Raw genomic sequence first — 27,500 nt, 5'->3', positions numbered from 1 at the left:
GAGTCTGTGCACTGTGTGAGTCTGTGCACTGTGTGAGTCTGTGTACTGTGTGAGTCTGTGCACTGTGTGAGTCTGTGCAGTGTGTGAGTCTGTGCACTGTGTGAGTCTGTGCACTGTGTGAGTCTGTGCACTGAGTGAGTCTGTGCACCATGTGAGTCTGTGCACTGTGTGAGTCTGTGCACTGAGTGAGTCTGTGCACCATGTGAGTCTGTGCACTGTGTGAGTCTGTGTACTGTGTGAGTCTGTGCACTGTGTGAGTCTGTGTACTGTGTGAGTCTGTGCACTGTGTGAGTCTGTGCACTGTGTGAGTCTGTGCACTGTGTGAGTCTGTGCACTGTGTGAGTCTGTACACTGTGTGGCCATGGAGATGATGGGTCAGATGTGTGAGCAGCTTCACTCCAGCCTGAAGAAAAGAAGTGAACTAGTCATCCTGACCCACTTCTCCTCTCGTGCTCCTTGCCCTGGTTTCCAGATGGACCAGCCACCAGCTCACCCTGTGAATAATTAACTGACATGACAGTCATCCAGTCAGCTGATACAGCCTGCTCTGTTTCCACCACTGACCACCAGCCACTCAGCTGCTCACTCAGTCAAGTGGGTGTGTCAGTCAGTCAGCCAGTGAGTCAGTCAGTGTATCAGCCAATCAGCCAGTCTGTCAGACAGTCAGTCAATGTATCAGCCAATCAGCCAGTCTGTCAGTGTATCAGCCAGCCAATCAGTCAGCGGCTCTATCCTTAATCTGTACGGGTCAGCGTTCTTTCTTTCTACCTTCAGTGTGACTGTCTGTATTTGACTGTAACTGAAAGCTGCTGCTGTTTCATCGTCGTCTCCTTTTCATTCTGCTTCTCATTCTTAGTGGGGTAAAAACCACAACAGAGTGAAAATCAGCAGATGGTTTTGAGTAGATATATTTTCAACTTGAGCTCTTAAGGTGAGCTCTGTCCAGAGACGCTGCTTCATCAGGTCTGGAAGCTCCATCAGAGCAGTTTGAGGTGACGTTCTAGATCCATTTCAGTCTTACTGTACAAAGCCGTGTACGTGTGGAGGTACATTCAGTTAGGTTCATGTCATCATGTTCTTCTTCTCTGTGGCTGTGCTGCTGCTTGTGTGAAAGCTCCAGAGAGACTGGAGGTCACTCATTTATGCCCCCTAGTGGCCCAGCTAGTGTTGTGAATAGTGGAACGGAGGCTGAGGTTTCTGACATGCTTATCGTATCTGTGACTACACATGTCCTCACTGAGAAGGAAACAGGCTCCAAAGATCTTCAGAATAGAATGAGACTGCAAATGACAGAGCTGATGAGCTGTAGTGTAGACAGAGCTTCACTTAGCAGACACAACCTCAATGGAACAGAGCTTCACTTAGCAGACGCAACCTCAATGGAGGAGCATTTGTCTGATGGTTGTTTCTAGGGCTGCAACTAAAGATTATTTTCATAATCGATTAATCGGTTGATTATTTTCTCAATTAATCGATGAGTTGTTTGGTCTATAAAATGTCAGAAAATGGTAGCAAATGACGATCAGTGTTTCCCAAAGCCCAAGGTGACGCCCTCAAATGTCTTGTTTTGTCCACGACTCAAAGATAATATCAGTTTACTGTCATACAGGAGTAAAGAAACCAGAAAACATTCACATTTAAGAAGCTGGAATCAGAGAATTTAGACCTTTTCTCTTAAAATTGTACTCAAAACGATGAATCGATTATCAAAATAGTTGTCGATTAATTTTCTGTCGATCGACTAATCGATTACCGTAAATTCCGGACTATAAGCCGCTGCTTTTTTCCCGTTTTTTGGCCCCTGCGGCTTATATAACGGTGCGTCTTATCTATGGATTTTTTCAGAAAAAAAAAAAAAAATACAAATAAAATCTCTCTTTTTTAGCACTCTTTCTAACTATAAATCCACTTCTGTTTTAATTTCCTCTCTTGCCCTCTTTTCACCACACCGCGGACACTGTGTGCACTGTAAAAATAAACAACGGTGGTGTTGTGTTATGTTGTTTTGTTGAAATGTTACGGTAATACGGTAAATGGGAGCTTCCTCAAACAGCCATTCTCTTTCCCGACAATCCCCTCTGTGCCTGACCACTTACATATGGTAATTACGGTAAGCAAACGGCCACTCGGCCATCAACTCCCTCCCCCGACTACCAGGAGAAAATCACAAACTTCGGCGAATTCACACAAAGGAAGATCAAGGAATATTCCATCGAACCGGAGCAGATCATAAATATGGATGAAGTGCCTTTGACGTTCGACCTGCCACTCACTCGGACTGTTAACAAGAAGCGCCCTGGAGGATTCTTTCACCAAAAAAAAGCTTTGCTCGTTCTCGACAGCATGAGAACGAGCAGTAGAAGCAACACTCTCACTTACCATGGGGAAGGTACGACGCAGCTTTCAAGTTGAAAGCAGTCAATCTCGCATTAAAAGAGGGAAACAGCAGCCGCGCGTAACCTGGGCATCGATGAGTCAATGGTGAGGCGTTGGACGGTGCAGCAGGAGGAACTGTCTCAGCACGGAATATTATAGGAGTGTGAAAACATCCACAATCACCAACGGGTTCCAAAACGCTGGACTGCTGCGGGATGAAGAGGATGACGACGCCACAGCTGGCGCTGAGGGCCGTCAGAGGCTTCAGAGGCTGTTCGATGCCGACAGTGACGAAGAGGAGTTTGTTGGTTTTGAGTGACAATGAAGGAGAGAGGAGAGTGGTTGACGAAGCCACCCTGAACCTGTTCGTTTCCGACACTGAAGATGAGGACTTTGGTGGTTTCAGTACGCAGGAAGAAGAGGAAGACGAGGATTAGTGACTTGACTTCTCTGGTTACAGGTTTGCTGCACATATAGCCTATTGTTGTGTGATTTTGTCTGGGGATTAGTGACCTGACTTTTGTTTTGTTTTGTTGAAATGTTAATAAATGGGAGCTTCCCCAAACAGCGATCTCTTTCCCGACATTCCTCTCTGTGCACGAACCCTTTCATATGGTAATTAAACATCAAAACACCCGCGGCTTATAGACCGGTGCGGCTTATAGAAGAAAAAAATAGTCAATTTTGGTCCCGCGGCTTATAGACCGGTGCGTCTTATAGTCCGGAATTTACGGTAATCGTTGCAGCTCTAGTTGTTTCCTGTTGTCCCCGGGGGGCAATCGGGTATTTCATACAAAATCAACACAGCATTTAAACATGAGGGCTGGCAAATATTTCTCATGGAACTGATTGTCTAAATGTCATAAAATAATATTGGAATTGGATAAAACTGTAGCTTTTGTGTTTGGAACGGAGAGCTAAGCTAAAGCTAGCATTCCCTCCCTATCAGGTGGACTGGTGTCCTGTATGCCTCACTGCACTGGGGCAGAAGTGCCACTGACCTTCTTTGATGATTTATTAGGTGCTCGAAGGGAAGCACCTCTACTGTCTGTGTGTGTGTGTGTGTGTGTGTGTGTGTGTGTGTGTGTGTGTGTGTGTGTGTGTGTGTGTGTGTGTGTGTGTTTCCATTGTAATATTGTGTGCCATGCTCGAGGGAATGAGCGTATGCAGTAGGGATGCACCGATTGCCATTTTCTTGGCCGATTCCGATTTCCGATTTTTGAATAGTCTGACTTGCCGATACCGATTTTTGCCGATTCCGATTTTTTTTTCTGAAAACAACAATTGACAGCTTACACAAACGTTTTTGTAACTTTGTTTGAAAATTAAGATTCATAGAACAATTCTTACATCTAATGGGGATCCAAATAATCTTATCTTATCTTATCATTTGCATGAAGTAGGACCATCTCACTCAAACACATCTCAAAATAAAAGTGTTCCAGGTTAGGCTACTGGACAGAGCTTTTTTGTGCAAATACAATGAATACAAAAATTAAATTAAATCCAATAGCCTATATCCCACAGCTATCATGCATTTACTTTTCCAAAAGAAAACAGGTGCAACAGAACATCAAAATGATCCATGGACAAGGAGTTTATAGCCTGGCTCCAGTCCAGACCAGTCCTCTTGAGTAGAGGGGAAATGAGTTTATGAGTTACAGTAACGATCTTCAGTCTGAATATCAGGCGGAGTTTACACACAGTCCGAAGTTTGGTATGCGTATTTTTATCTGCCATCCGAAAAAATATCGTCACGCACAGAAATCCTTGCACACTTGTGAGTCCGATGCATTTTTATTATTATGTCCGTCGTTCTATTTGCAATACGAAACAAATAGTCTCTCCTGTATCTACGTTACAACATGACTGACAGGCTGAGGCACCAGCGCTGATGTGGAATGGAAAAGGCAGGTCGGGGAATGGTGGACACAATGCTCGCGTTCACCTCGCCAAGTCGGCTGTGCACTGTGGCCGGGTGCAGCAGCACTGCTTCCCGGGTAGAGAGAGCAGAGAGAGGGGGGCCAGTGAGGTGAAGCGAGCCGCTCAGACTTGACTCCAGCCGAGCGGGACTCGGCCGCATCTCTGTCTCCACGGCTTATTTTCGACTTGCATGTGTGACAAACTGCGAGATTTGTCTACTTCACTGACGGTGAAAAAAATCCACAACGAGGAAGGTATGCTGGCGTGTGTGGTGTGGTGGCTGGGTGCCTGTCTCGGTGCTTTGGGGTGCGCGCACGTCATGTGAAAATCGGCTCACAGAATCGGCTATTTAGAGTGACCGGCGCAGATCACCGATCGAGGCCGATCACGTGAAAATCGGCCATTTCCGGTCACGTGCCGATCGATCGGTGCATCCCTAGTATGCAGCAGTGCAGTGTTGAGGTGGTGCAGAGCCTTCAGAGCTCTGCTTATGGAGAATCCAGCTTGCACCTCTACACCAGACACTATGGTAAAAGTCATGCTCCACGTTGGCCCAGGTTACATCCAAATACCAGGAAGTAGCTTGTGATTGGCTAAGTTTCCACCTCTTGGCTTGTGATTTACTCACTGTAGTGGCCAAGTTAGCCGCAAATTCAATAGTTCAGCGATTCTCCTGCTTACAACAGTGTGTCTGTGCCACCACAGCACTTTAGTGTTAACACAACTCTTTTTAAAGTCACTCCGTGTTTTCCTTTGAAGTATTTTAGTGAGACAAGCTGTTGGATTTTATAATATCTTCCCCAAGATTGATAGCAGCTACGTTTGCTGTTTATATTGATTTCCCCCTAAAGCCAATTTACAGATTCATCTGCTTTGATTGTTGCTTTGTCGAGTCAGTAGCTGGTGATGAGTAGGCCAGCACCTTTAGTGCTCGCTCTGTCTCTGTCTCTGTCTCTCCCTCTCTGTCTCTGTGTGTGTGTGTGTGTGTGTGTCTCTCACACTCGCTCTCCGTGTCTCTGTCTCTCACTCCCCTTCTGTCTGTCTGTGTGTGTGTGTGTCTCTCTCCTTCTCTCTTTCTGTGTGTGTCTCTCTCTCTCTCTTCTAAGACATACACCCTCTCCTGTCTATCACTGTCTGAATGCTCCTCCTCTGCGGCATTTGAGATGTTAAATCTGTGTGAGAGCGTGAGTTGTGTGTGTGTCTGTGTGTGTGTGTGTGTATGTGTGTGTGTGTGTGTGTGTGTGAGACAGAGTGTGAGTTGTGTGTGTGTGTGTGTGTGTGTGTGTGTGTGTGTGTGTGTGTGTGTGTATCTACTGTCCTGTCCTCTTGTGAATACATGTAAATGTCCATTTTAGTCATTGAGTGACACTCTAATGCAGACTTCCATTGAGGTCAACAGCAGACTAACATCACCAACATCACAAGCAACTCATTGTAAGGAGGTCAAAGGTCACAGTGTCCCTACAAAGCCTTTTTGCTGTAGGTCATCATGTGCTGAGACACAGCTTGGCTGTCTGCTCTTGCGTGCAGCAGCAACATGGCACGGTCAGCAACATGGAGCAGAGGATTCTCTGCAGCTATGTGGAGACAAAGTCGTGAAGCTGTGGTGGGCAGTGGGTACTGCAGCTAAATGATAAAGAAACACTGACACTCACTCTCTCCCTCTCTCTCTCTCCCTCTCTCTCTCTCTCTCTCTCTCTCTCTCTCTCTCTCTCTCTCCCTCTCTCTCTCCCTCTCTCTCTCTCTCTCTCTCTCTCTCTCTCTCTCTCTCTCCCTCTCTCTCTCTCTCTCTCTCTCTCTCTCCCTCTCTCTCCCTCTCTCTCTCTCTCTCTCTCTCTCTCTCCTCTCTCTCTCCCCCTCTCTCTCTCTCTCTCTCTCCCTCTCTCTCTCCCTCTCTCTCTCTCTCTCTCCCTCTCTCTCTCTCTCAAATTCAAATTCAAATTCAAATGAGCTTTATTGGCATGACAAGTTACAAGCTCGTATTGCCAAAGCAGTACAGAAAAAAGTACAAATAACAATATACAAATATCACTATGCAAATAACACAATGTACAATACAAGTATAATACAAACAGTATTATATAATATTAGAATATAGAATAGAATAGAATATTCAGGTATAGAGTAACATGGGGAGCTGTGTCTCAAACATTTTCAGAGCTTGTCTCTCTTACAGTATGACAACAGCTAATATATCTTGCAGCTAATACTGCACACTGGCTTTTCTCACCACATATATATGGCAGTTTCTGGGGATCTGGGAGGTGAATGAATCCAGGACATATGTCATTAATCTTTTGAAAGAAAACATCTCTCAGATCTTTATATCTGTCACAGTACAGTAGGAAGTGAGATTCTGTCTCAACTTCTCTTTGTTGACAGAGTGAACACAGCCTGGCCTCCCTGGGTAGCCAGTTCTGCCTGTGACGGCCTGTTTCTATGGCCAGGCTGTGTCCACTCAGTCTGTATCTTGTCAACGTTTTCCTTAGTTTTCTATCAGTCACGGTGTTCAGGTATTTTGCCACCGTGTACTCTCTGTTTAGGGTCAAATAGAATTCTAGTTTACTTTGTGATTTGGTGGTTTCGTTCCAATATTCAACATACATTTCTTTTTGTTTTGAGATGATTTGGTTGGGCCAGATTGGTTGGTTTCTGTCCTGAAGCCCTGATGTGTGTGGGCAGAGCTTCAGGACCAGCTGGCAGAGGGGGCTCTTATCTCTGTTCAGCTCTTGGCACTGGAGGGCTTTGAGCTGGTATAAGTGGGGGTCGCTACATTGAAGGTGTTTATAAAATTTGATGGCTCGTTTTTGAATTTTAATTATTAAAGGGTATTGGCCAAGTTCTGCCCTGCATGCATTATTGGTTGTGTGTCTGTGAACTCTAAGTATATTCTTGCACAATTCTGCATGCAGGGCTTCTAGTGGGTGTTTTTCCCATTTTTGGAATTCTTGGTTGGTTAGTGGGCCCCACACTTCACTACCATATAACATTATTGGCTCTATTATGGAATTTAGAATTTTGATCCAGGTCCTAATTGGAATGTCAATCGGAATTTTTCTTTTGATGCCATAAAAAGCCCTTCTTGCCTTCTCTTTCAACTCATTCACAGCCATGCCGAAATGTCCAGTGGAATTGATAATCAAGCCTAGATATGTATAATGTTTTGTATGTCCAATTTCTATATTTCCTAATGTGAATTTATTTTTCAGAGAATTTGATCGTTTTTGAAAGGTCAATATTTTGGTCTTTTTCATATTTACAGTTAGTGCCCATGTTTGACTGAACTTGTGGAGGATGTCTAGGCTCTGCTGTAAGCCCTCTCTAGAGGGAGACAGGAGAACCAGGTCATCAGCAAACATGAGACATTTGACCTCTGTGTCCTGTAGGGTCACACCAGGGGCTGTGGATTTTTGCAGTTGTTCTGCAAATGTATTTATATATATATTGAACAGGGTTGGGCTCATGTTGCAGCCCTGTTTCACCCCAGAGTGCTGTTTGAAATAGTTGGTTCTTTTATTTCCAATTTTAATTGCACATCTGTTATTTAAATACATTGTTTTGATTAAGTCATAGGTTTTACCCCCTATGCCACTCTCTAATAACCGATAAAAGAGTCCTTCGTGCCAAATACAGTCAAAGGCCTTTTTAAAGTCTACAAAACATGAGTAAATTTTATTTTTTCTTTGGTGCACGTGTGTGTTGATGAGAGTGGTGAGGGTAAAGATATGGTCAGATGTGCGATGGTTAGGCAGGAAACCAATCTGACTTTGATGCAGGACATTGTGGTCAGTGAGGAATTCAACTATACGGGAGTTGATGATGCTGCAGAGCACCTTGCCCATACAGCTGGTGACACATATCCCTCTGTAATTCTGAGGGTCAAATTTATCACCATTTTTAAATATTGGTGTAATAAGACCATTATTCCAACTGTCGGGAAAATATCCCACACTCAGGATTAGATTGAATAATTTTAGAATAGCCAATTGGAATTTGTCTGTGCTATATTTCAGCATTTCGTTCAGTATTCCATCAGGCCCACATGCTTTTTTGCTTTTGAGGGTCTTCAATTTTGTTTTCAAATCGTTCATAGTAATGGGGAAATCTAGGGGGTTTTGGTTGTCTTTGATTATCAATTCCATATTTTGTAGTTTTTCTAGTATTTGTTTTGTTTCTAAGTCAGTTCCTGGTGTAGTTGGTCGAAATAAGGTCTGAAAATGTTCAGTCCATATATCTCCATCCTGTATGACCAGCTCCTCAGGCTCAGATTGACACACAGAGTTCCACTGGTCCCAGAAGGAGTTAGATTCTATACTCTCTTCAAGTAGGCATAATTGTTTCTGAGTGTGGTTTATCTTTTTGGATCTAATTGTATTTTTATATATCTTAAGTGCTTCACAATACTGAAGGCGTATATCATCGTTTGTAGGTTCTTTGTGTTTCAGATTAGATAATTTTCTAACTTGTTTCTTCAGGTTTTGACAGTCTTTGTCAAACCAGTGATTCTTTTTTGTTCTTTTTCGTTTGATTACATGTGGTTTCAATTTAGCTTTATTTGCTGTTTTCTTGAAGATATAATTTATACTCCGGATAGCCTCACCTATGCCTTCAATAGTGGGAGGGTATGGGTATTCCATAAACTCTTCTAGTATTAATTGGATTTCTTGACTATTGCTTGCCTCTTGGTATTGTTCAGTGCTGTCCGGGATCCATCTATATGTTCTGGGTATGTTGAATAGTTTGCTAGGTTTTGTGTGTGTCATATTGTTCTGTTTGAGGAAGAGGGTGATTTGGTTGTGGTCTGATAAGGGGGTTTGGGGCTTGACTGTGAATGCACTGAAAGAGAAGGGATCCATGTCTGTGATCATATAGTCTACAGTGCTGTTGCCAAGAGCTGAACAATAAGTGAATCTTCCCAAAGAGTCCCCTCTTACCCGACCGTTGACAATGTACAGACTGAGGCTTCTGCAGAGTTGTAATAGCTCCTTCCCATTCCTGTTAGTCACAGTGTCAAAGTTGTTTCTGGGAGGCAGATGTAGGTGGTTAATAGGAGCGTGCTGGGTGATGAAACTGTCTCCTTGATCACTGGTGACTTCAGGATGTGTACCAGTTCGGGCATTAAAATCGCCACATAGTATTATATTTCCCTGTCCCTGGTAATGGCATATTTCTGACTCAAGGCATGGAAATATGTCATCAGAGAAGTAAGGGGACTCAGATGGGGGAATATAGACAGCACATAGATATATATCCCTCTGTGTAGGAATAAGATTTCTTTTTATTTTCAACCAAATATAGGTTTTTTGGATTTTGAGAATCTGTACTGAATTGTGTAAATTTGATTTGTACCATATGATGAGTCCTCCTGACTGAGTCTCTGCCTTGCCTTACAGTAGATAATTTCTGGGAAGGGACAATAACCTCTCTGTAGTTTGGGGGGCAGTGGGTGGGTACATCAGCTCTACACCATGTTTCTGATAGGATTATAATATCATTACTATTTATACTATTTACAAAATCAGAGGTTCTACTCTTCAGACCAAAGACCGAGGAGTAAAGACCTTGAATATTCCAACAGCTTATCTTAAATGAACTCATCGAAATTCTCAACAGAAGATGAAACAAAACAAACACAGAGAAAACTTTTGCATAGGTGTCCTTGTGAACCTAGAGTGATTTTTCCTCCAACTCCTCTTTATCATTTTTTTTTTTTTTTTTTTTTTTTTATAATAATAGATAAATGCATTTAAATATTACCTTGAGAACATGAAACTCAAGAACATGAAATTATATTTGGGAGTCCAATATAACCCATATAATGGATGACTGATGTTATATCTATCTTACTTTATCTTAGTAGTAGGCCACTGCACAGACTGTGTAGCATCCGCTTGATCTCCTCCAGCTCTGGGATGTGTGGAGGTGTAGGCTGAGGAGCGGGTCTGGCTAGGGCAGTAGCGTAGGTCATCTGCCGTTGAGGGAGGAGGGTTCTGCTGACAGGAGGGGCTCTCTGGGCGTGCAGTGCCAGATGCTGTGGGTGGGGCCGGCGAGGAGGGGCTCTCTGGGCGTGCAGGGCCAGAGGTTGTGGTTGGGGCCGGTGAAATGGAGCAGGGTGATGAGGGCTGGGCTGTGATGGTGTGTTTCCTGGGTGTCTGGGGGTCCTATAGGGGCCTGCTATGGTACTGGAGTTGGAGCTTCTATCGAGGGCGATATCCTTGAGAGTTTTGGCAAATACTCTGACTCCATCTCTGTCAAGATGCAGCCCATCGTACAGGTACCAGGTGCCGATGGTGGTGTGGTGTGCCAGGTGGACATTGGGGAGGTTGGAGCATTTCTCGGTGATCTCCATGTTAATGTCATGTATGACATGGGGTGGGGTGTCTGTACGGGGCAGGAGGGTGGAGATTACAATCCGTGACTCTGGAAATACCTTGCAGGCTTTCTCTGCAACCTTAGTGATTGCTTGAGCTGTGTCTCGGCGTAGGGACTGTAAGTCATTTGTGCCAGTGTGGACAACAATGATCTGGGGACAGCCAAGGGAGGCTCGCTGTAGTAGCTCTAGTGCATGTCCAGTATTTCTGCAACGCTTGGACACAACACGTTGGCCAGGGAAGAGGCGTCTGGGCTCCACATATTTCCCATTGGAGTCCATCAGTAGCACCACCTGTGGCTCTGGCTTGGCTGGTACAGTCGGTGAGGGTGTAGAGGAGGGGGGGTCAGCCTGACCAGCAGGGAGGGGATTTGTGTCTGGGAGAGTGGCTGTGGGCGAGGATGTTGGGTCATCTCTAGCTAAGGCTGAGGGGGCAGGGGTGCAGTTGAGAGGCTGTGTCTGTGGGCTAGGGGTGGGGGCAGAGGGCTGGTGCTGTGGGGTAGGGGTGGGGGTGGGGGGAGAGGGCTGTGTCTGTGGGCCAACATCAGGGATATGGGTTGAGGAATGGCGGGGAAGAGTGCAGGGGTTAGGTGGGCTGACGTGTGTTTGTGACTGAGGTGGGCTGACGGCTCCATACATCTCCTCTAAGTGGATTCCTCTCCAGCAGCTCTCATCTCCCCATCAACCTCACATTCACCTGCCTGAGAGATGCTCTTTGTGATCGCTTCAGCGTGTTTCACATTGTGTGACCAGAACCTTTCAACTCACCTTCTTGTTTGATGGATTGTTTCCTGTGATGTTTTTTAAAGCTGGAGTGCGTAACTTTTGTAGTTTGTCTCCCCCTTCTGGTGCTTCTGTAATGTGCACTCTAATCATGTGAGTTGGGAAAATTAGTTCCCGATCGTTTCCTTCCTTTGCTTCTTTGCTGTGACGCAAAAACTAGAAACAGCTCTCAACGTGTTGTTTGAACAACGCTCTGAGCAGTAAAATACAACACATCTTCTTTGTAGCGTCCATGTTGTTTCCACATTACAATTTAAAAGCTCATGAACAGACCGAGGATGAAGGACATTCCAACTCGGGAAATGGGACAATCCGAGCAGCATTTGTCAAAGTCTAGCCGTAGCGTAGCATAGCGTAGCGTAGCGTAGCGTAGCATAGCGTAGCGTACGCCGTCAGAGCTGTAAAAGAGTGGAGAAATAGTTTCGGATGTCACCAAAACCCCACAAAATGACTCTTTTCCCTTCAGAATTGGATACATTCAGTCCAATAACATTTGGAAGGTTTAGAAGAGCGACTGAAGTATTTATCCCAATTCAAGTTAGCAGAAGGCTAACCGGAAATTAGCACACAAACACACACAAACAAACAAACAAACAAACAATTAGCACACAAACCTGCAATATTTGATAGCCCATGCTAAGTTTTAACTGTTGAACTGTACCTTTAATGGGACTGGGGAGCCAATTCAACTCTTTCAAATGGTTTGGGCTAATGTGCGTTGTTGGACTGAGGTTAAGAATGACCCTCATTAGTTTGTTTTGAGCTTTTTGAAGCCGGTTTCCTTTGACCTGTAATGCAACTACCAACCTGACTGTAGTGCTTCAAAATAAGAAGCAGTAAGACTCCATGTACAGTCTGTGTAATACAATTATTTTATTTGGTTGCCATTTCTTTATTTTCACAAAGAAAACTGGGGGTTTTAATTCTCCTAAAATGCAAGTAACTTATCCAATAAATCAGCATTTGCATAACACTCTAATCTGTTGTAATAAGTCGTCACATGACCTCCTTTCTATAATTAGCAAGCTCTGAGAAACGAGATCAAATAGGAGAGAAGAGCAGAAATCTCAGACTGTGGTATGCAGAGGACCATAACCATAACCAGGATGACCCCTGACCTGTCCTGGAGGTCCCAAATATAAACCACAGCTGGGTTAAAACACAACCAGTAATGGGAATTCTAAAGTCCAGCACAAAATGTGTTTGAGCCTGAGCTAGCAGTACCCTGGAGCTTCGCGAGGAGCGATTGTGATCAGAAGGTCACCAGTTCAAATTCAAGGAATGGTAAGAACGCTTTGAGTGAAACCTGGAGACTGGAGACTTTCTATATCATAACCTTCCCACCCATCCCATAAATAGCCTACTCTGGTGACCTTGAGGAAAGGAACTTAACCCCAGATGAGTCCAGTGGAGCGCCAAAAGACTGTAAGGACATTACTTTTTTTTATATATTTTATTTTAGACAAAAAATCAGGGAAGCCGTTCAAACAGTATAATTTCATGACAGTGGTACAGAAACATCTGTAGTCTCAATACTCCCCTAATATTCATTTTTTTTTTTTTAAACAAGACAATCAAAGCAAAACAACAAAAACAGCAATCAACATCCTAAAAAACAAAGCAAGACAAAAAAAAAAAAGGTCCTTCCTGTCCCCCCAGCCCTAAGATCATTTCTAACTGCTTAGATTCATATTGTACAATCACATTCATACAGCAGAGATAATACAATGTATGCAACTGCTTAGATTCATATTGTACAATCACCTTCATACCGCAGAGATAATATAGTGTATACCACCAAGTCCATGTTGGTTCATAATGGAATCCCTTTTACACCACTTGATGTCATAAATCCCTGATAAACCCCGGCAAAGAAAAAAAAACAAAATCAAAAAAATCAAAGATGCACAAACATGGTTTTCTTCTCAACTGGACTGGTATGGAACAGGGTATGTCCCATGTGTTCGCCCCGAAGACCCCAAAATTAACTGTCTCCCTGCATAAGAGCGAGGAGATCGTCTGGCAGGTAATTGGTCAAAGGATTCCATATCTTGTTAAAGATCTTTAGGTCACCCTTGGCCCTAGCACAAAGTCTCTCCATTGGTAAAACCTTAAATATTTGTTGGTACCACTGGGTGACTGTGGGAGGCTTGTCCGTGATCCAGTTGAAAAGAATACACTTTTTAGCCAAGAAAACAAGCTTTTGGAAGAGCAGTAAATTAGAAGCCGTAAGTGGCATGTTCTTATCAGGCAGATTAAGCAGAAACAAACCAGGTATTTTTTCAATTCTGGTTACAAAAATCAAATTTAATTCCTTTGTCACTAATGACCAGAAGTTACAAATGGTGGGGCATTGCCACATACAATGCAGGTACGTACCAATCTCTGTTTTGCACTTATTACAAAAAGGGGATCTATCAGGATCAAATTTGTTAAGAATGTGCGGTGTTCTGTGCTGTCTATGTAAGATTTTATATTGGGTTTCCTTAAATTTATTACAGACAAATGTTTTATGACAAGCAGAAATGCACTCAGCCCAGTCATCTGTTTCATACTTAATCCCCAGATCTCTCTCCCATACTGACTGAACATGCTCAATATTATGTTTGTTCCATGAATCCAACGCTTGATAAAAATAAGAAATGAAACCTTTGGTTCCTGAAAACCCTGTTAGACATGTGTCCAGGGGACTAACCAATGTACCCTCAGAGGGTAATGAGATGTCTGTTTGTACAAAGTGGCGAACCTGCAGAAAGGCAAAAAAATGTGTGCCTGGTATACCAAACCTAGTTTTAATCTGTGTAAATGACATTAAAGTGTCTTCTGAAAATAAATCACCAACAACTCTAATCCCTTTCTTATGCCATAGATCGAATATGCTGTTGTCGATACCTGGGGGAAAGGTCTTATTACCAATTATAGGAGTCAGAGCAGATGAAAACCCCTTCCTCCCTGTATAGGTCACCATCTCTCTCCAGACCTTGATTGTGTTGTATATCACTGGGTTATATCTGATGTTGGTTGAAATCTGCTTTTTATCACCGGTTAATAGACTAAGGAGGTTTGAGGGTGCACAACACCATTCATCCATATGGGCTTTATCCCCCTTAAAATAGCTTTGAATCCAGTCAGATATAATACGAGCATGACAGGCCCAATTATAAAACAACACATTAGGAAGTCCTAACCCCCCCCTCTCTATAGGAAGTTCCAATGTCTTCATTTTTAACCTTGGTCTTTTACCATGCCATATGAACTTTGTGAGATCTCTCTGTAGGCCCTTAACCATCTGCCTCGTGATCCATAAAGGAAGCATTTGCATTGGGTGTAGTAAACGGGGAAGAACATTCATTTTAATCAGATTGACTCTGCCAATCCATGAGATCGGGAGATCCATCCATCTAATAATATCGTTTTGAATTTTTTTTAAGACAGGGGCAAAGTTCAGCTTAAACATGTCCTTCAAGTTGGTAGAGACCGTTATCCCTAGGTAGGTCAGTCCTGTTGTGGACCATCGAAAGGGGAAATTTATAGTAGTAGGTGGTTCAGTAGTGCTCCCTAGGGGCATTGCTACTGACTTGTCAAGGTTAACTTTGTATCCTGACCCCCGTCCAAATGTTTCAATTATTGACAAAACAGCGGGTACAGATCTTTCCGTATTTGAAATAAAAAGTAAGACATCATCAGCATACAAAACTATTTTAAAGGTATTCTCCCCTATTTTAATACCCGATATGTTAGGGCTGTTTCTAATCGCCTCTGCAAGCGGTTCAATAGCCGCGGCGAATAATAAAGGTGAAAGCGGATCCCCCTGGCGGGTCGATCTACCCAGCTGAAAAGACGGAGAGCGGGTAAGGACATTACTGAACAAAGAGGATTAACTTTAACGACTGAATCTGGTTCAGGTTAAAAAGGTCATTAACTGTCTTAGACATGTTGATAACTCATACAGCAAGTCAAGTGTCTCGTCATCTCAATGACAAATGGATATTGATCCAGGTGAATGGTGCCAGATGTGGACTCAGTGGACTCAGGCTTGTTTTATTGTGCGGTCTTAGCATTTATTTTTGCCATATTGGGCTGCGTCTCAGTTCGAGAAACGGCGGCCGGCAGTCTGAGGAGCACAAACAAAAGTGAGAAGATACGATCTGAAATGAAAACTTACAGAGGTCTGATCACGCACATCGACATCATTAGCCCATCTATGGCCAGCTTGTTTGACAGATTCATCTGTAGACACACACATACATAAACACACGCGCGCGCGCACACACACACACACACACACGCACACGCACACGCACACACACACAGCATTTATATAATAGTCTCAATCTCTACACATACACACACGCATGCACACACTCCCCTCACATCCATGAGATTCCTCGGGAGCATCCTGACTCTGTGTGTGTGTGTGTGTGTGTGTGTGTGTGCGTGCGTGCGCATGCGCGCGTGTGTGTGTGTGCGCATGCATGCGTGTGTGTGTGTGCAATGTGCGTGTGTGCATGCATGCGTGTGTTTGTGTGTGTGTGTGTGTGTGTGTGTGTGCAATGTGCGTGTGTGCGTGCGCACGTGTGTGTGTGTGTGGATGCATGCGGGTGTGCATGTGTGTGTGTGTGTGTGTGTGTGTGTGTGTGTGTGTGGGTGTGTGTGTGTGTGTGTGGGTGCACATACAGTCTGGTCAGGAGAATAAAATGTCGACATTGTACGTTTCTGCAATCATGGGATGTAGAATATCAGCATTTGGAAACAAAATACATGATCAATTATAATTACCGTAAAACTTCAAATAAAAGCCCAGGCGTTTATTTACCAAAACTTATTTCCATATAATTATAATTCCATATATTATTTCCTTATATTTCTATAAGGAACTGGCGTCTATTTGGGACCGGCGTTTATTTATTTCTGCACAGAATTCTTGCTCAGCAAAGATTGGAAAGTATCAAATTGCTTATTTAAACCAGTATGATAGTACTTACAGTACATACATGAAGGTACGAACAGGCAGTGTTGAACATGCCTAGTACTGTAGAGTACGGATTGGAACAAACAAAATGAATATGGCAACAAAACTGATGTCCATCATCGTCGTCGTCGTCCTCAACTACGCTACCAGTTCATTGCTCTCCTCTTCTCCCTCTAGCTGCCAAACAGCCTTACCGTATTTAAAACAAGTAACATTAGCCTACCGCTCACATTCACTTGTTTGTGTTTCATTGAAAGAAGCAGTTTGATTATAGCAACGTTATAGTAACGTTAGCATTTAGCAGCAGCTAACCAACCGTCCAACCAACCGGGACTAGCATTTTCCCCATGTATCGTTATAGAAACCAGTCTAACACGTTGACTCCGCGGCTGAGTTTTGAATGTTTATGTTGTGTAGTCCGTAGCATCAAACAATGCAGTATGCATAGCAGTACTTGAAACATGTCGGTTATGTAGAAACAAAGTGTACAACTGGGGGGAGAAAGTAGCCTAGTACACTCTCATCTCTCTCCTCTGCCCCTCCCAAACCAGAAGTCAACACACTGCCCACGCCATTACCGTAAGTAACTGTGAATTCTGTCTGAGCGCAACACAAAAACATACCGTAATACAAAAAATACCCGGCGTCTATTTGGGACTGGCGTTTATTCACCAAAACATGTAGCCAGACCCGTTTGACGGGTTTAATACGTCAAAGTATTAAAGCTTTACGGTATAATACATTATAAATACATTGCATATCACGTTTCTAGCAGCCCGTTCGCTTCAATGTGTGTACAAATAACACGACTTTCCACGTTCAAATTGCGTGCAGTGAACATGCCAAACGTTCCAATTGAAATAAGCCGCTGACAAGTGAGGGGGTATGGGGTGGAATGGCTGATGTCCTGTTTTTAACCCCGACTCAAACCATAAGCCTAACTTAACCAAGCTGTTTTAGTTGCCTAAATATAACCAGGAAACGCAGCATTTTGTTTCAAATGGACCTTAATATTCTAACCCTGGTTTGCAGACACGTCAATTTTTTTTATTTGTGTTGGTGTGTGGATCCTGTGGGTTTGTCTCTGTTGATGCCTGCATGTCTGTGTATGTTTATGTACATACAGTATGAATGTGTGTGTTCAAGTGTGTGTTTTAAGTGGGAACACATGTACTTGCAGTAAGCGTGCATGCACGTGTGTGTGTGTGTGCGCGCGTGTGTGTGTGCGCGTGCGTGTGTGTGCGTGCGCGTGCGTGTGTGTGTGTGTGTTCAATGTAACAGCTGGTATGTGAACTAGCCATAAATTCCGTTTGAGGTTTCTCTTGCCACATGTTTGGCTTTCTGGATTCCACTGTTACCAATAGTTACCCGCTATAGAATGTGTCCTGGGTTACCATGGTAACTGCTACGCAACGTTTTCCACTCTTCTGTGCAGTACTTTATCAAATATGGACGTGATGACAGCTCCTCACAAGTGAAGCCAAAACATCTCGATCATCATTATAAGTAACCAAATACATATCATCATACGTATTATCATCATCAGGGAGCATCCTGGTATTGTGTGTGTGTGTGTGTGTGTGTGTGTGTGTGTGTGTGTGTGTGTGTGTGTGTGTGTGTGTGTGCGTGCGTGCGTGCGCGTGTGCGTGCACATGTGTTTGTATTGACATCAGTAAATGCATTGACTGTGTTGTTGTCTTCTGTCCCCCGTCAGATGATGGGAAGGTGGTGAAGGCGGTGTCGGTCATCAAAGACAACTGGGACACGGAGGAGATGATTCTGGAGGAGCTGACTGTCTTCCAGGTGAGATGCAGCTGCCAATCAACTTCTTTCAAGTGGAAGTTTTACCATCAGAGTCAGAGTCACCAGAGGACAATAAAGAAAGAGGAATTTGTCTTGAAGGCATTGGTGCACAAAGAAATGGATGATGTCATGTAGTTACACAGAGACAACACCATGACTACACGTTAAATTCAGTATAGAGGCCATACAGGCACAATTGGCAGTGTCTGTAGCGTGATCCTCCCGTGCACTACTGTACGTCCTGCGCTGAAACTTCTCACTGTCAGGTGAAAAGAGGCGGCTGGCGACTGCACATGTATCAGAGGAAGCGTGTCCAACTCTCCCCAGATTGGCAGAGGAGGTGGTGCAACGGCCGGGGGGACTTGGCCATGGATTCCACGAAGCGATAATTTTTTAATTGCTTTCAGAGACTCGTTAACAGTCAATTTAAAGTTAACGAGAAACCGAGACTTAACATCTGGAAACCTCTCTTCAGTCTTCTCACTCCACCCATCATTCTGGGAACCTCTCTTCAGTCTACTCACTCCACCCGTCAGTCTGAAGAACCTTGAAGGTCCTGCTACACTGCCAGGCACACTGTCAGCCACACAGGACTTTTATGGGTAAAAACACACAGCTTGAGTAGGAGCGCTTGTTTTTCTGTCTCGCAGTGCCCATCTGTTGGCCCTGTACCATGTGATGGACTGTGTGAGGCTTATGGTTATACTTTCCAATGGAACATATTTGACTGGAATAACTCTGCTGAGCAGAAAAACAGATAGCAGGGCACATATTTCCCAAGGTCCTCTAAATAAGGTAATGGAGAGGAGCAGAGGAGAGGAGGAGAGGAGTTTGAGGAGAGGAGCGGAGAGGGGAGGAGCAGAGGAGGAGTGGAGAGGAAAGCAGAGAAGAGGAGAGCAGAGAGAGGAAAGCAGAGGAGAGGAGAGGAGAGAAGAGGAGAGGAGAGAGGAGAGAAGAGGAGAGCAGAGGAGAGGAGAGAAGAGGAGAGCCGAGGAGAGGAGAGGAGAGCAGAGAGAGGAAAGCAGAGGAGAGGAGAGGAGAGCAGAGAAGAGGAGAGCAGAGAGAGGAAAGCAGAGGAGAGGAGAGGAGAGCAGAGAAGAGGAGAGCAGAGAGAGGAAAGCAGAGGAGATGAGAGCAGAGAGAGGAGAGGAGAGGAGAGGAGAGGAGAGGAGAGGAGAGGAGAGGAGAGCAGAGAAGAGGAGAGCAGAGAGAGGAAAGCAGAGGAGAGGAGAGCAGAGAGAGGAGAGGAGAGGAGAGGAGAGGAGAGCAGAGAAGAGAAGAGGAGAGCAGAGAGAGGAAAGCAGAGGAGAGGAGAGGAGGAGAGGAGGTAAGAGGAGAGGAGAGGAGAGGAGAGGAGAGGAGAGGAGAGGAGAGGAGAGGAGAGGAAAGGAGAGGAGAGGAGAGGAGAGGAGAGGAGGTAAGAGGAGAGGAGAGGAGAGGAGAGGAGAGGAGAGGAGAGGAGAGGAGAGGAAAGGAGAGGAGAGGAGAGGAGAGGAGAGGAGGTAAGAGGAGAGGAGAAATGAGAAGTGAGTGAGAGAAGAGAGAAAGAGGAAATGGAGCTAATGGAACGCAGGACGGAGAGAGCAACTCAGACGCCAGAATAAAACGTTGGCATTTGACGTGTCTGCAGTCAGGGATAAATACAATTTGATATAAAACATCTGGAAAAAACATGAATGTGACATTTTACATTTCTACAATCTCAATGTCAATTTGAAACAAAACGGAGATTCATTTTTTTTAAACCTCGTCGTCTCACCAACGTTTAACACAAATAAAACCACGTTAGCAACTTTGGTTCTGTTTAGTCAAGTAAAACAACGTGGTGAAGGTTAGGAGTAGGATTATGGTTTGGGTCAGGCACGAATATCAAAATGTTAAATGTGATTTATGATTCAAATGTAGACTTGGCTGGGAATTGAACACTGCCCTCCGGTGTGAAAGGCATGTGTTTACACCCTCCATCCACCCCAGACCGCAACACCCTTACTGGCCACCGCGCTCTTTCAGTAGCAGCCTCTCTATGACGTGTGTAACGTTAATATTCACATATCTAGAAATGCCGTATGCCACTTATATTGGTTCAGGAATGTTCATATTCTACGCATCATGTATCTGTATCTGTGACGTCTCCCAGGCTGGAGAGGGAGGGCAGGAAGAAAGACAGGAAAAGAAGGAAAGCCACAGATGAACAGGATATCAGCTGTACATTGTGTGTTTATTGACATGGAGTTTGAAGCAGGAACTAAGCCATTTCCAGCAGCCTGTCACAACAATGACAACAACATGGGGACAGCAGCTGGCCAGGACCCATACACTGTATATATATAGCTGCTGCAACTGTTTGGCCTTGTACTGAACAACCAGGACACTCTGACTCACAGCTCGTCTATATACTGACGTTTGGTCACTTTTTAACTCACTGAGTGAGTACCCCTCTTTGGTAATTTTTCAATGTGCAGGGTAGTCCAATAGACTTCTATAGAACTCCCACAATGTGCAGGGTAGTCCAATAGACTCCTATAGAACTCCCACAATGTGCAGGGTAGTCCAATAGACTTCTATAGAACTCCCACAATGTGCAGGGTAGTCCAATAGACTTCTATAGAACTCCCACAACGTGCAGGGTAGTCCAATAGACTTCTATAGAACTCCCACAATGTGCAGGGTAGTCCAATAGACTTCTATAGAACTCCCACAACGTGCAGGGTAGTCCAATAGACTTCTATAGAACTCCCACGATGTGCAGGGTACCGTAGTCCAATAGACTTCTATAGAACTCCCACAATGTGCAGGGTAGTCCAATAGACTTCTATAGAACTCCCACAACGTGCAGGGTAGTCCAATAGACTTCTATAGAACTCCCACAACGTGCAGGGTAGTCCAATAGACTTCTATAGAACTCCAACAATGTGCAGGGTAGTCCAATAGACTTCTATAGAACTCCCACAACGTGCAGGGTAGTCCAATAGACTTCTATAGAACTCCCACAACGTGCAGGGTAGTCCAATAGACTTCTATAGAACTCCCACAATGTGCAGGGTAGTCCAATAGATTTCTATAGAACTCCCACAATGTGCAGGGTAGTCCAATAGACCTCTATAGAACTCCCACAACGTGCATTTTTCAATGTGCAGGGTAGTCCAATAGACTTCTATAGAACTCCCACAATGTGCAGGGTAGTCCAATAGACTTCTATAGAACTCCCACAATGTGCAGGGTAGTCCAATAGACTTCTATAGAACTCCCACAATGTGCAGGGTAGTCCAATAGACTTCTATAGAACTCTCACAAGGTGCAGGGTAGTCCAATAGACTTCTATAGAACTCCCACAATGTGCAGGGTAGTCCAATAGACTTCTATAGAACTCCCACAATGTGCAGGGTAGTCCAATAGACTTCTATAGAACTCCCACAATGTGCAGGGTAGTCCAATAGACTTCTATAGAACTCTCACAAGGTGCAGGGTAGTCCAATAGACTTCTATAGAACTCCCACAATGTGCAGGGTAGTCCAATAGACTTCTATAGAACTCCCACAATGTGCAGGGTAGTCCAATAGACTTCTATAGAACTCCCACAACGTGCAGGGTAGTCCAATAGACTTCTATAGAACTCCCACAATGTGCAGGGTAGTCCAATAGACTTCTATAGAACTCCCACAACGTGCAGGGTAGTCCAATAGACTTCTATAGAACTCCCACAACGTGCAGGGTAGTCCAATAGACTTCTATAGAACTCCCACAATGTGCAGGGTAGTCCAATAGACTTCTATAGAACTCCCACAATGTGCAGGGTAGTCCAATCACGCGAGAAATCCATCTCGCAATACTGCCACATATTATGCGTTTACCTCGTCCCCACCAGTGGTGCGGACCAATCAGCATCCCAGGAAGGAGGAGGCGGTGGTCCTAAGTGGTTGGTTAGCCCGTGATAGACGGTGATAGACAGGCGCTGGCGTCACACCAAAGCTGCCTCATAGAAGCTGATTGGTGCAAACCACCGGTGGTTCAGATTCAGACCAAATGATTGGAGCGTGACAAGATGCATTTGTCATGTGATCGTGTTCTCATGATCTCGCCCGACTCCAGCGAGGTTAACGCCAGAGACCTTTAACACTTTCAGTGCCACGGCCCTTGGGCAAAAGGTTGCTTGCTGTGCCACATAGGCCGCAATGCATTTTAAAACAGTCATATAATTTCTTTAATAATTACTATGTAAACACTGAACACGCACAAATAACGATGAGACTCTCTTCTATCACCTGCAAAAAAAAGTTTATTGATCCCATTTTCCGTTCTTTAGTTATGAGCCGGAGAAGATAGCTTGATCGAACGAAAAACAGAGCTTTTTTTCTACGAGCTGAGATAATGAGCCTTTTGTGAAATTAAACATTTCAAGCACATCACTGACTCTGAAGCTAATTTTCTGATGTAGTCACACCTCAAAAATAATTTCCTTCAATAAAACAGTGAAGGCAAGGGAATTTTGTTTGGAAGAATAATATTTTTAGCTGAAACCAGCAGCGCTGGCGCCTGCATGCGCTGCTGGTTGCAGCTTCTTGCTGATCTTTTGCTGCTGGTGGGCATCGGATATTCTGGCTTGCGTTTGCCAACCCTGTCCTGCTGTCTGGGTCTGTGTTGTGTACTTGGCTCTGCGTGCCCACCTCCCCCCTCCTCCTCCCCCCCCCCCCCCCCCCGTTGTGGGCGGAGTGTCTCTCTGCTCTGCTGTTTTCTCGTTTTCTCTGCCTGTGCTCAGCACTGAAAAAGTCAGCTAGATCCTGCTTTTTTACAGCCGCGTGTACCAGCTCCCATGCTTCGAGTTGAGAATAATAACAAATCCACGGCTGATCATGTGTTGCAGCGGACACGGAGGCTGTTGCAGCGGACATCGAGGTGCTCAATTGTGATAGCAGATTGGCTGCTGCAGGGGCACAGCTAAACGTTGCTTCAATGAAGCCGCTGCATACGGACGGATGCGATGCGATTTCCTTCCCCCCAATGACTTCTTCTGTGTGTTTCACTCCACGTTCTCTCATCTGGAGAGCGCTGTCGCCACCTAAGGGTTCTGTAAAATAGGTTAGACACATTCAATACCTCTGAATATTGTAAGAGGCGATGTAAGAGGCATAGATCGACACCCCCCCGTCAAAAAAAAAAATCGAGTTATGACGCCATTTGGCGTCGCTGGCACTGTACGGTAAATTTCTAATGACGCCATATGGCGTCGCTGGCACTGAATGTGTTAATATAGCGTAGATAGAGAGACACCCCACTGCAGGCTGCAGGCTCCGCCCATAATAACAAATGGTAGTCTTCCGGGTCTCCTAAATGGGCGTGGTCATCATCAGCTTGTGATTGGATGTCTGTCAAATTGTATGAAACTTCATTGGCTGACCAGTCTCCTAAGTGGGCGTGGCAGTGGGTGGAAATGTAGGTAGGTGTGACACAAATACAGGAAGTGACAGGAAGTTGGGGTGTCTCTATCTAAAGGTCAAGGGGTGTCCTGACCAAACATCAGCATGTTGACGAGTTGGAGTGAGAATGTGTTGGAGAAACTTGCAGTGTTTATTATTTTTCTACTCACCACCACCGGGGGGCTGGATGTGGTCCAGGAGGGGCTCGCTCGCCCCCTGACTGCATTTCAAAGAGGAGAGGCAATTAGCTGCTGGTTGGTGGCTTTGTTGGCTGAAAGTGACATACGATAGCCAGAGTACTGTACTCTCTCTCTCTCTCTCTCCCTCTCTCTCTCTCTCTCTCTCTATCTCTCTCCTCTCTCTCTCTCTCTCTCCCTCTCTCTCTCTCTCTCTCTCTCTCTCTCCCTCTCTCTCTCTCTCTCTCTCTCTCTCTCCCTCTCTCTCTCTCTCTCTCTCTCTCTCTCTCTCTCTCCTCTCTCTCTCTCTCTCTCTCCCTCTCTCTCTCTCTCTCTCTCTCTCTCTCCCTCTCTCTCTCTCTCTCTCTCTCTCTCTCTCTCTCTCTCTCTCTCTGTCTCTCTCTCTCTCTCTCTTCCTCCTCTGACCTCCCCGGCCGCTCTGAGTGGACAGGGGTCATCGGTCTCTCTCTCTCTCTCTCTCTCTCTCTCTCTCTCTCTCTCTCTCTCTCTCTCTCTCTCTCTCTCTCTCTCTCTCTCTCTGAGTGGACAGGGGTCATCGACTCCCCTTTAGTGAGTCAATGAAACGTTAAAGTGACTCAGTGGGCTGGAAAAATGGGAGCGGTGGAGTAACTTAGTCCTCTGAAGAAGAGAGAGACTTATTAAATGTCTAATCTGCATCAGTAGCCGGCCTGACCTCTGACCTCGGAGCCAACAGTCATTCTGTCACTGTGACGTCTGGGAGGTTGAGCTATCAGTTTTGTGTGAGATGATAATACTGTTGTTTCTTTAGCTGCAACCAGCAGCTAGAACATAAAAGTTATTCTGTCGGTTGGCAGGTTTTAAATTAACTAGAAATCTCAATATCAAAACCGTTTTAAATCGATTAAAAGTACCAATTACTTTAAAAACCTGAACAGCACTTTGAAGGCATTTATTCAAAGGGGAGATTTTCTTTTCTTTTTTCGCGTTCTCCCAACTGGATTAACTAACGTTGGATTCACGTGGATATGTTGGTTTCTTGTGATTGGTTAGGGTTTGATCAAATATCTCGATATCGATATTGTAACAATATCGTCAGGATGACTATTGATACTTTCACAAAATATTTACACAAAGATTTTTGGTAAATAATCATTATGAGTGATGTGGATATGATGACTAAGTGGGTAAAGGCAAATAATAGAACAGCTAGAACAGTCTGGTAAGTTCAGAAAATGACGGCACTTTACTGTGATGCCAGGAAAAGACAACGCTGATGATAATAATATCGAAATCACCAATTTCCTGATCGTCGATGGTCTCATTTTCTGATGTAGGTAAGATGCATCAGTCTTAAATTGACTAGTTCCTCGTAGCTGCTTTCAAATGAGAAATAACGTTCTTTATCTGATTTCTTGGATATTACTAATGATCTGCCAATCAGGATTTAGATGATTGATTTTGAGATTTTCTTTTTGATGGTTCTATTTGATTTTATTCTATGAAATCTGAAGGAACCCATACTCTGGCCATGGGGTGAACCTCACCTATAAATCTGGACATCATAAACTCCTATAAATGTCATATCTAGATCTATATCATAAACAGTCTTGTGTTTTATTGAGTCTGTGTGTAAACTCATCAGATTTCTTTATAACTTCACAGAGTCCCACACCCATCCTCAGTATGAAGCTGTCAACCAAGAGGGTAGGTCGGTTGGTCTGTCTGTCTGTCTGTCTGTCTGTCTGTCTGTCTGTCTGTCTGTCTGATTGTCATTTTCTCAGAATGGGCTGAGCTGGGATAAAATCTGAACAGACTTTGAGAAGAAACACAGATTCATATGGCCTTTTGTCAAAGAATCAACACAATACGATGTGACACCTTTCTTGTTTCCATGGTGATTTTGATAAACAGGAGGATGAACCATTTTGTGTGCATGTACAGTATAGCCCAAATGTATGTAAAGAAACAACCTCTCTGTTAGTAACCATGACATGAGGGCCAGTGAACAGGACCTGGATAAATGCTCTCTCTCCTTGCCTCTGTCCCTCACAGCAACATCTGTATGTGTCCAGCGAGCTGGGCGTGGTCCAGCTGGCCCTGCAGCGCTGTGAGCTGTATGGGTCCGACTGCGCCGAGTGCTGCCTGGCCCGGGACCCCTACTGCTCCTGGGACGGGCACACCTGCTCCAGATACTTCCCCACCAGCAAGAGGTAGAGACACACAGACACACCTGCTCCAGATACTTCCCCACCAGCAAGAGGTAGAGACACACAGACACACCTGCTCCAGATACTTCCCCACTAGCAAGAGGTAGAGACACACAGACACACCTGCTCCAGATACTTCCCCACTAGCAAGAGGTAGAGACACACACCTGCTCCAGATACTTCCCCACTAGCAAGAGGTAGAGACACACACCTGCTCCAGATACTTCCCCACCAGCAAGAGGTAGAGACACACAGACACACCTGCTCCAGATACTTCCCCACCAGCAAGAGGTAGAGACACACAGACACACCTGCTCCAGATACTTCCCCACCAGCAAGAGGTAGAGACACACAGACACACCTGCTCCAGATACTTCCCCACCAGCAAGAGGTAGAGACACACAGACACACCTGCTCCAGATACTTCCCCACCAGCAAGAGGTAGAGACACACAGACACACCTGCTCCAGATACTTCCCCACCAGCAAGAGGTAGAGACACACAGACACACCTGCTCCAGATACTTCCCCACTAGCAAGAGGTAGAGACACACAGACACACCTGCTCCAGATACTTCCCCACTAGCAAGAGGTAGAGACACACACCTGCTCCAGATACTTCCCCACTAGCAAGAGGTAGAGACACACACCTGCTCCAGATACTTCCCCACCAGCAAGAGGTAGAGACACACAGACACACCTGCTCCAGATACTTCCCCACCAGCAAGAGGTAGAGACACACAGACACACCTGCTCCAGATACTTCCCCACCAGCAAGAGGTAGAGACACACAGACACACCTGCTCCAGATACTTCCCCACCAGCAAGAGGTAGAGACACACAGACACACCTGCTCCAGATACTTCCCCACCAGCAAGAGGTAGAGACACACAGACACACCTGCTCCAGATACTTCCCCACCAGCAAGAGGTAGAGACACACAGACACACCTGCTCCAGATACTTCCCCACCAGCAAGAGGTAGAGACACACAGACACACCTGCTCCAGATACTTCCCCACCAGCAAGAGGTAGAGACACACAGACACACCTGCTCCAGATACTTCCCCACCAGCAAGAGGTAGAGACACACAGACACACCTGCTCCAGATACTTCCCCACTAGCAAGAGGTAGAGACACACAGACACACCTGCTCCAGATACTTCCCCACTAGCAAGAGGTAGAGACACACACCTGCTCCAGATACTTCCCCACCAGCAAGAGGTAGAGACACACAGACACACCTGCTCCAGATACTTCCCCACTAGCAAGAGGTAGAGACACACAGACACACCTGCTCCAGATACTTCCCCACCAGCAAGAGGTAGAGACACACAGACACACCTGCTCCAGATACTTCCCCACTAGCAAGAGGTAGAGACACACACCTGCTCCAGATACTTCCCCACTAGCAAGAGGTAGAGACACACACCTGCTCCAGATACTTCCCCACCAGCAAGAGGTAGAGACACACAGACACACCTGCTCCAGATAC

The 27,500-nt window shown here is 45.0% G+C and overlaps 1 protein-coding gene across 1 annotated transcript in view; it reads left to right on the top strand.

The window, feature by feature from the left end:
* The window catches only part of LOC310783756 (semaphorin-3D-like), a gene marked incomplete at its 3' end in the record, with an annotated part of 45,914 nt that overhangs the window by 11,956 nt on the left and 6,458 nt on the right, over positions 1-27,500 (top strand). Inside the window, exons 8-10 of the mRNA XM_083644663.1 lie at positions 18,139-18,227; positions 25,462-25,503; positions 25,852-26,009. Of these exons, the coding sequence (XP_083500789.1) occupies positions 18,139-18,227; positions 25,462-25,503; positions 25,852-26,009 (289 nt within the window). The remainder of the gene's footprint in view (positions 1-18,138; positions 18,228-25,461; positions 25,504-25,851; positions 26,010-27,500) is intronic.

The sequence above is a fragment of the Poromitra crassiceps genome (genome assembly GCF_964638095.1).
Source record: "Poromitra crassiceps genome assembly, chromosome: 10".
NCBI classification, from domain to species: domain Eukaryota; kingdom Metazoa; phylum Chordata; class Actinopteri; order Beryciformes; family Melamphaidae; genus Poromitra; species Poromitra crassiceps.
The sequence above is the reverse complement of the archived record's forward strand: the minus strand, read 5'-3'. Positions and strand labels throughout refer to the sequence as shown.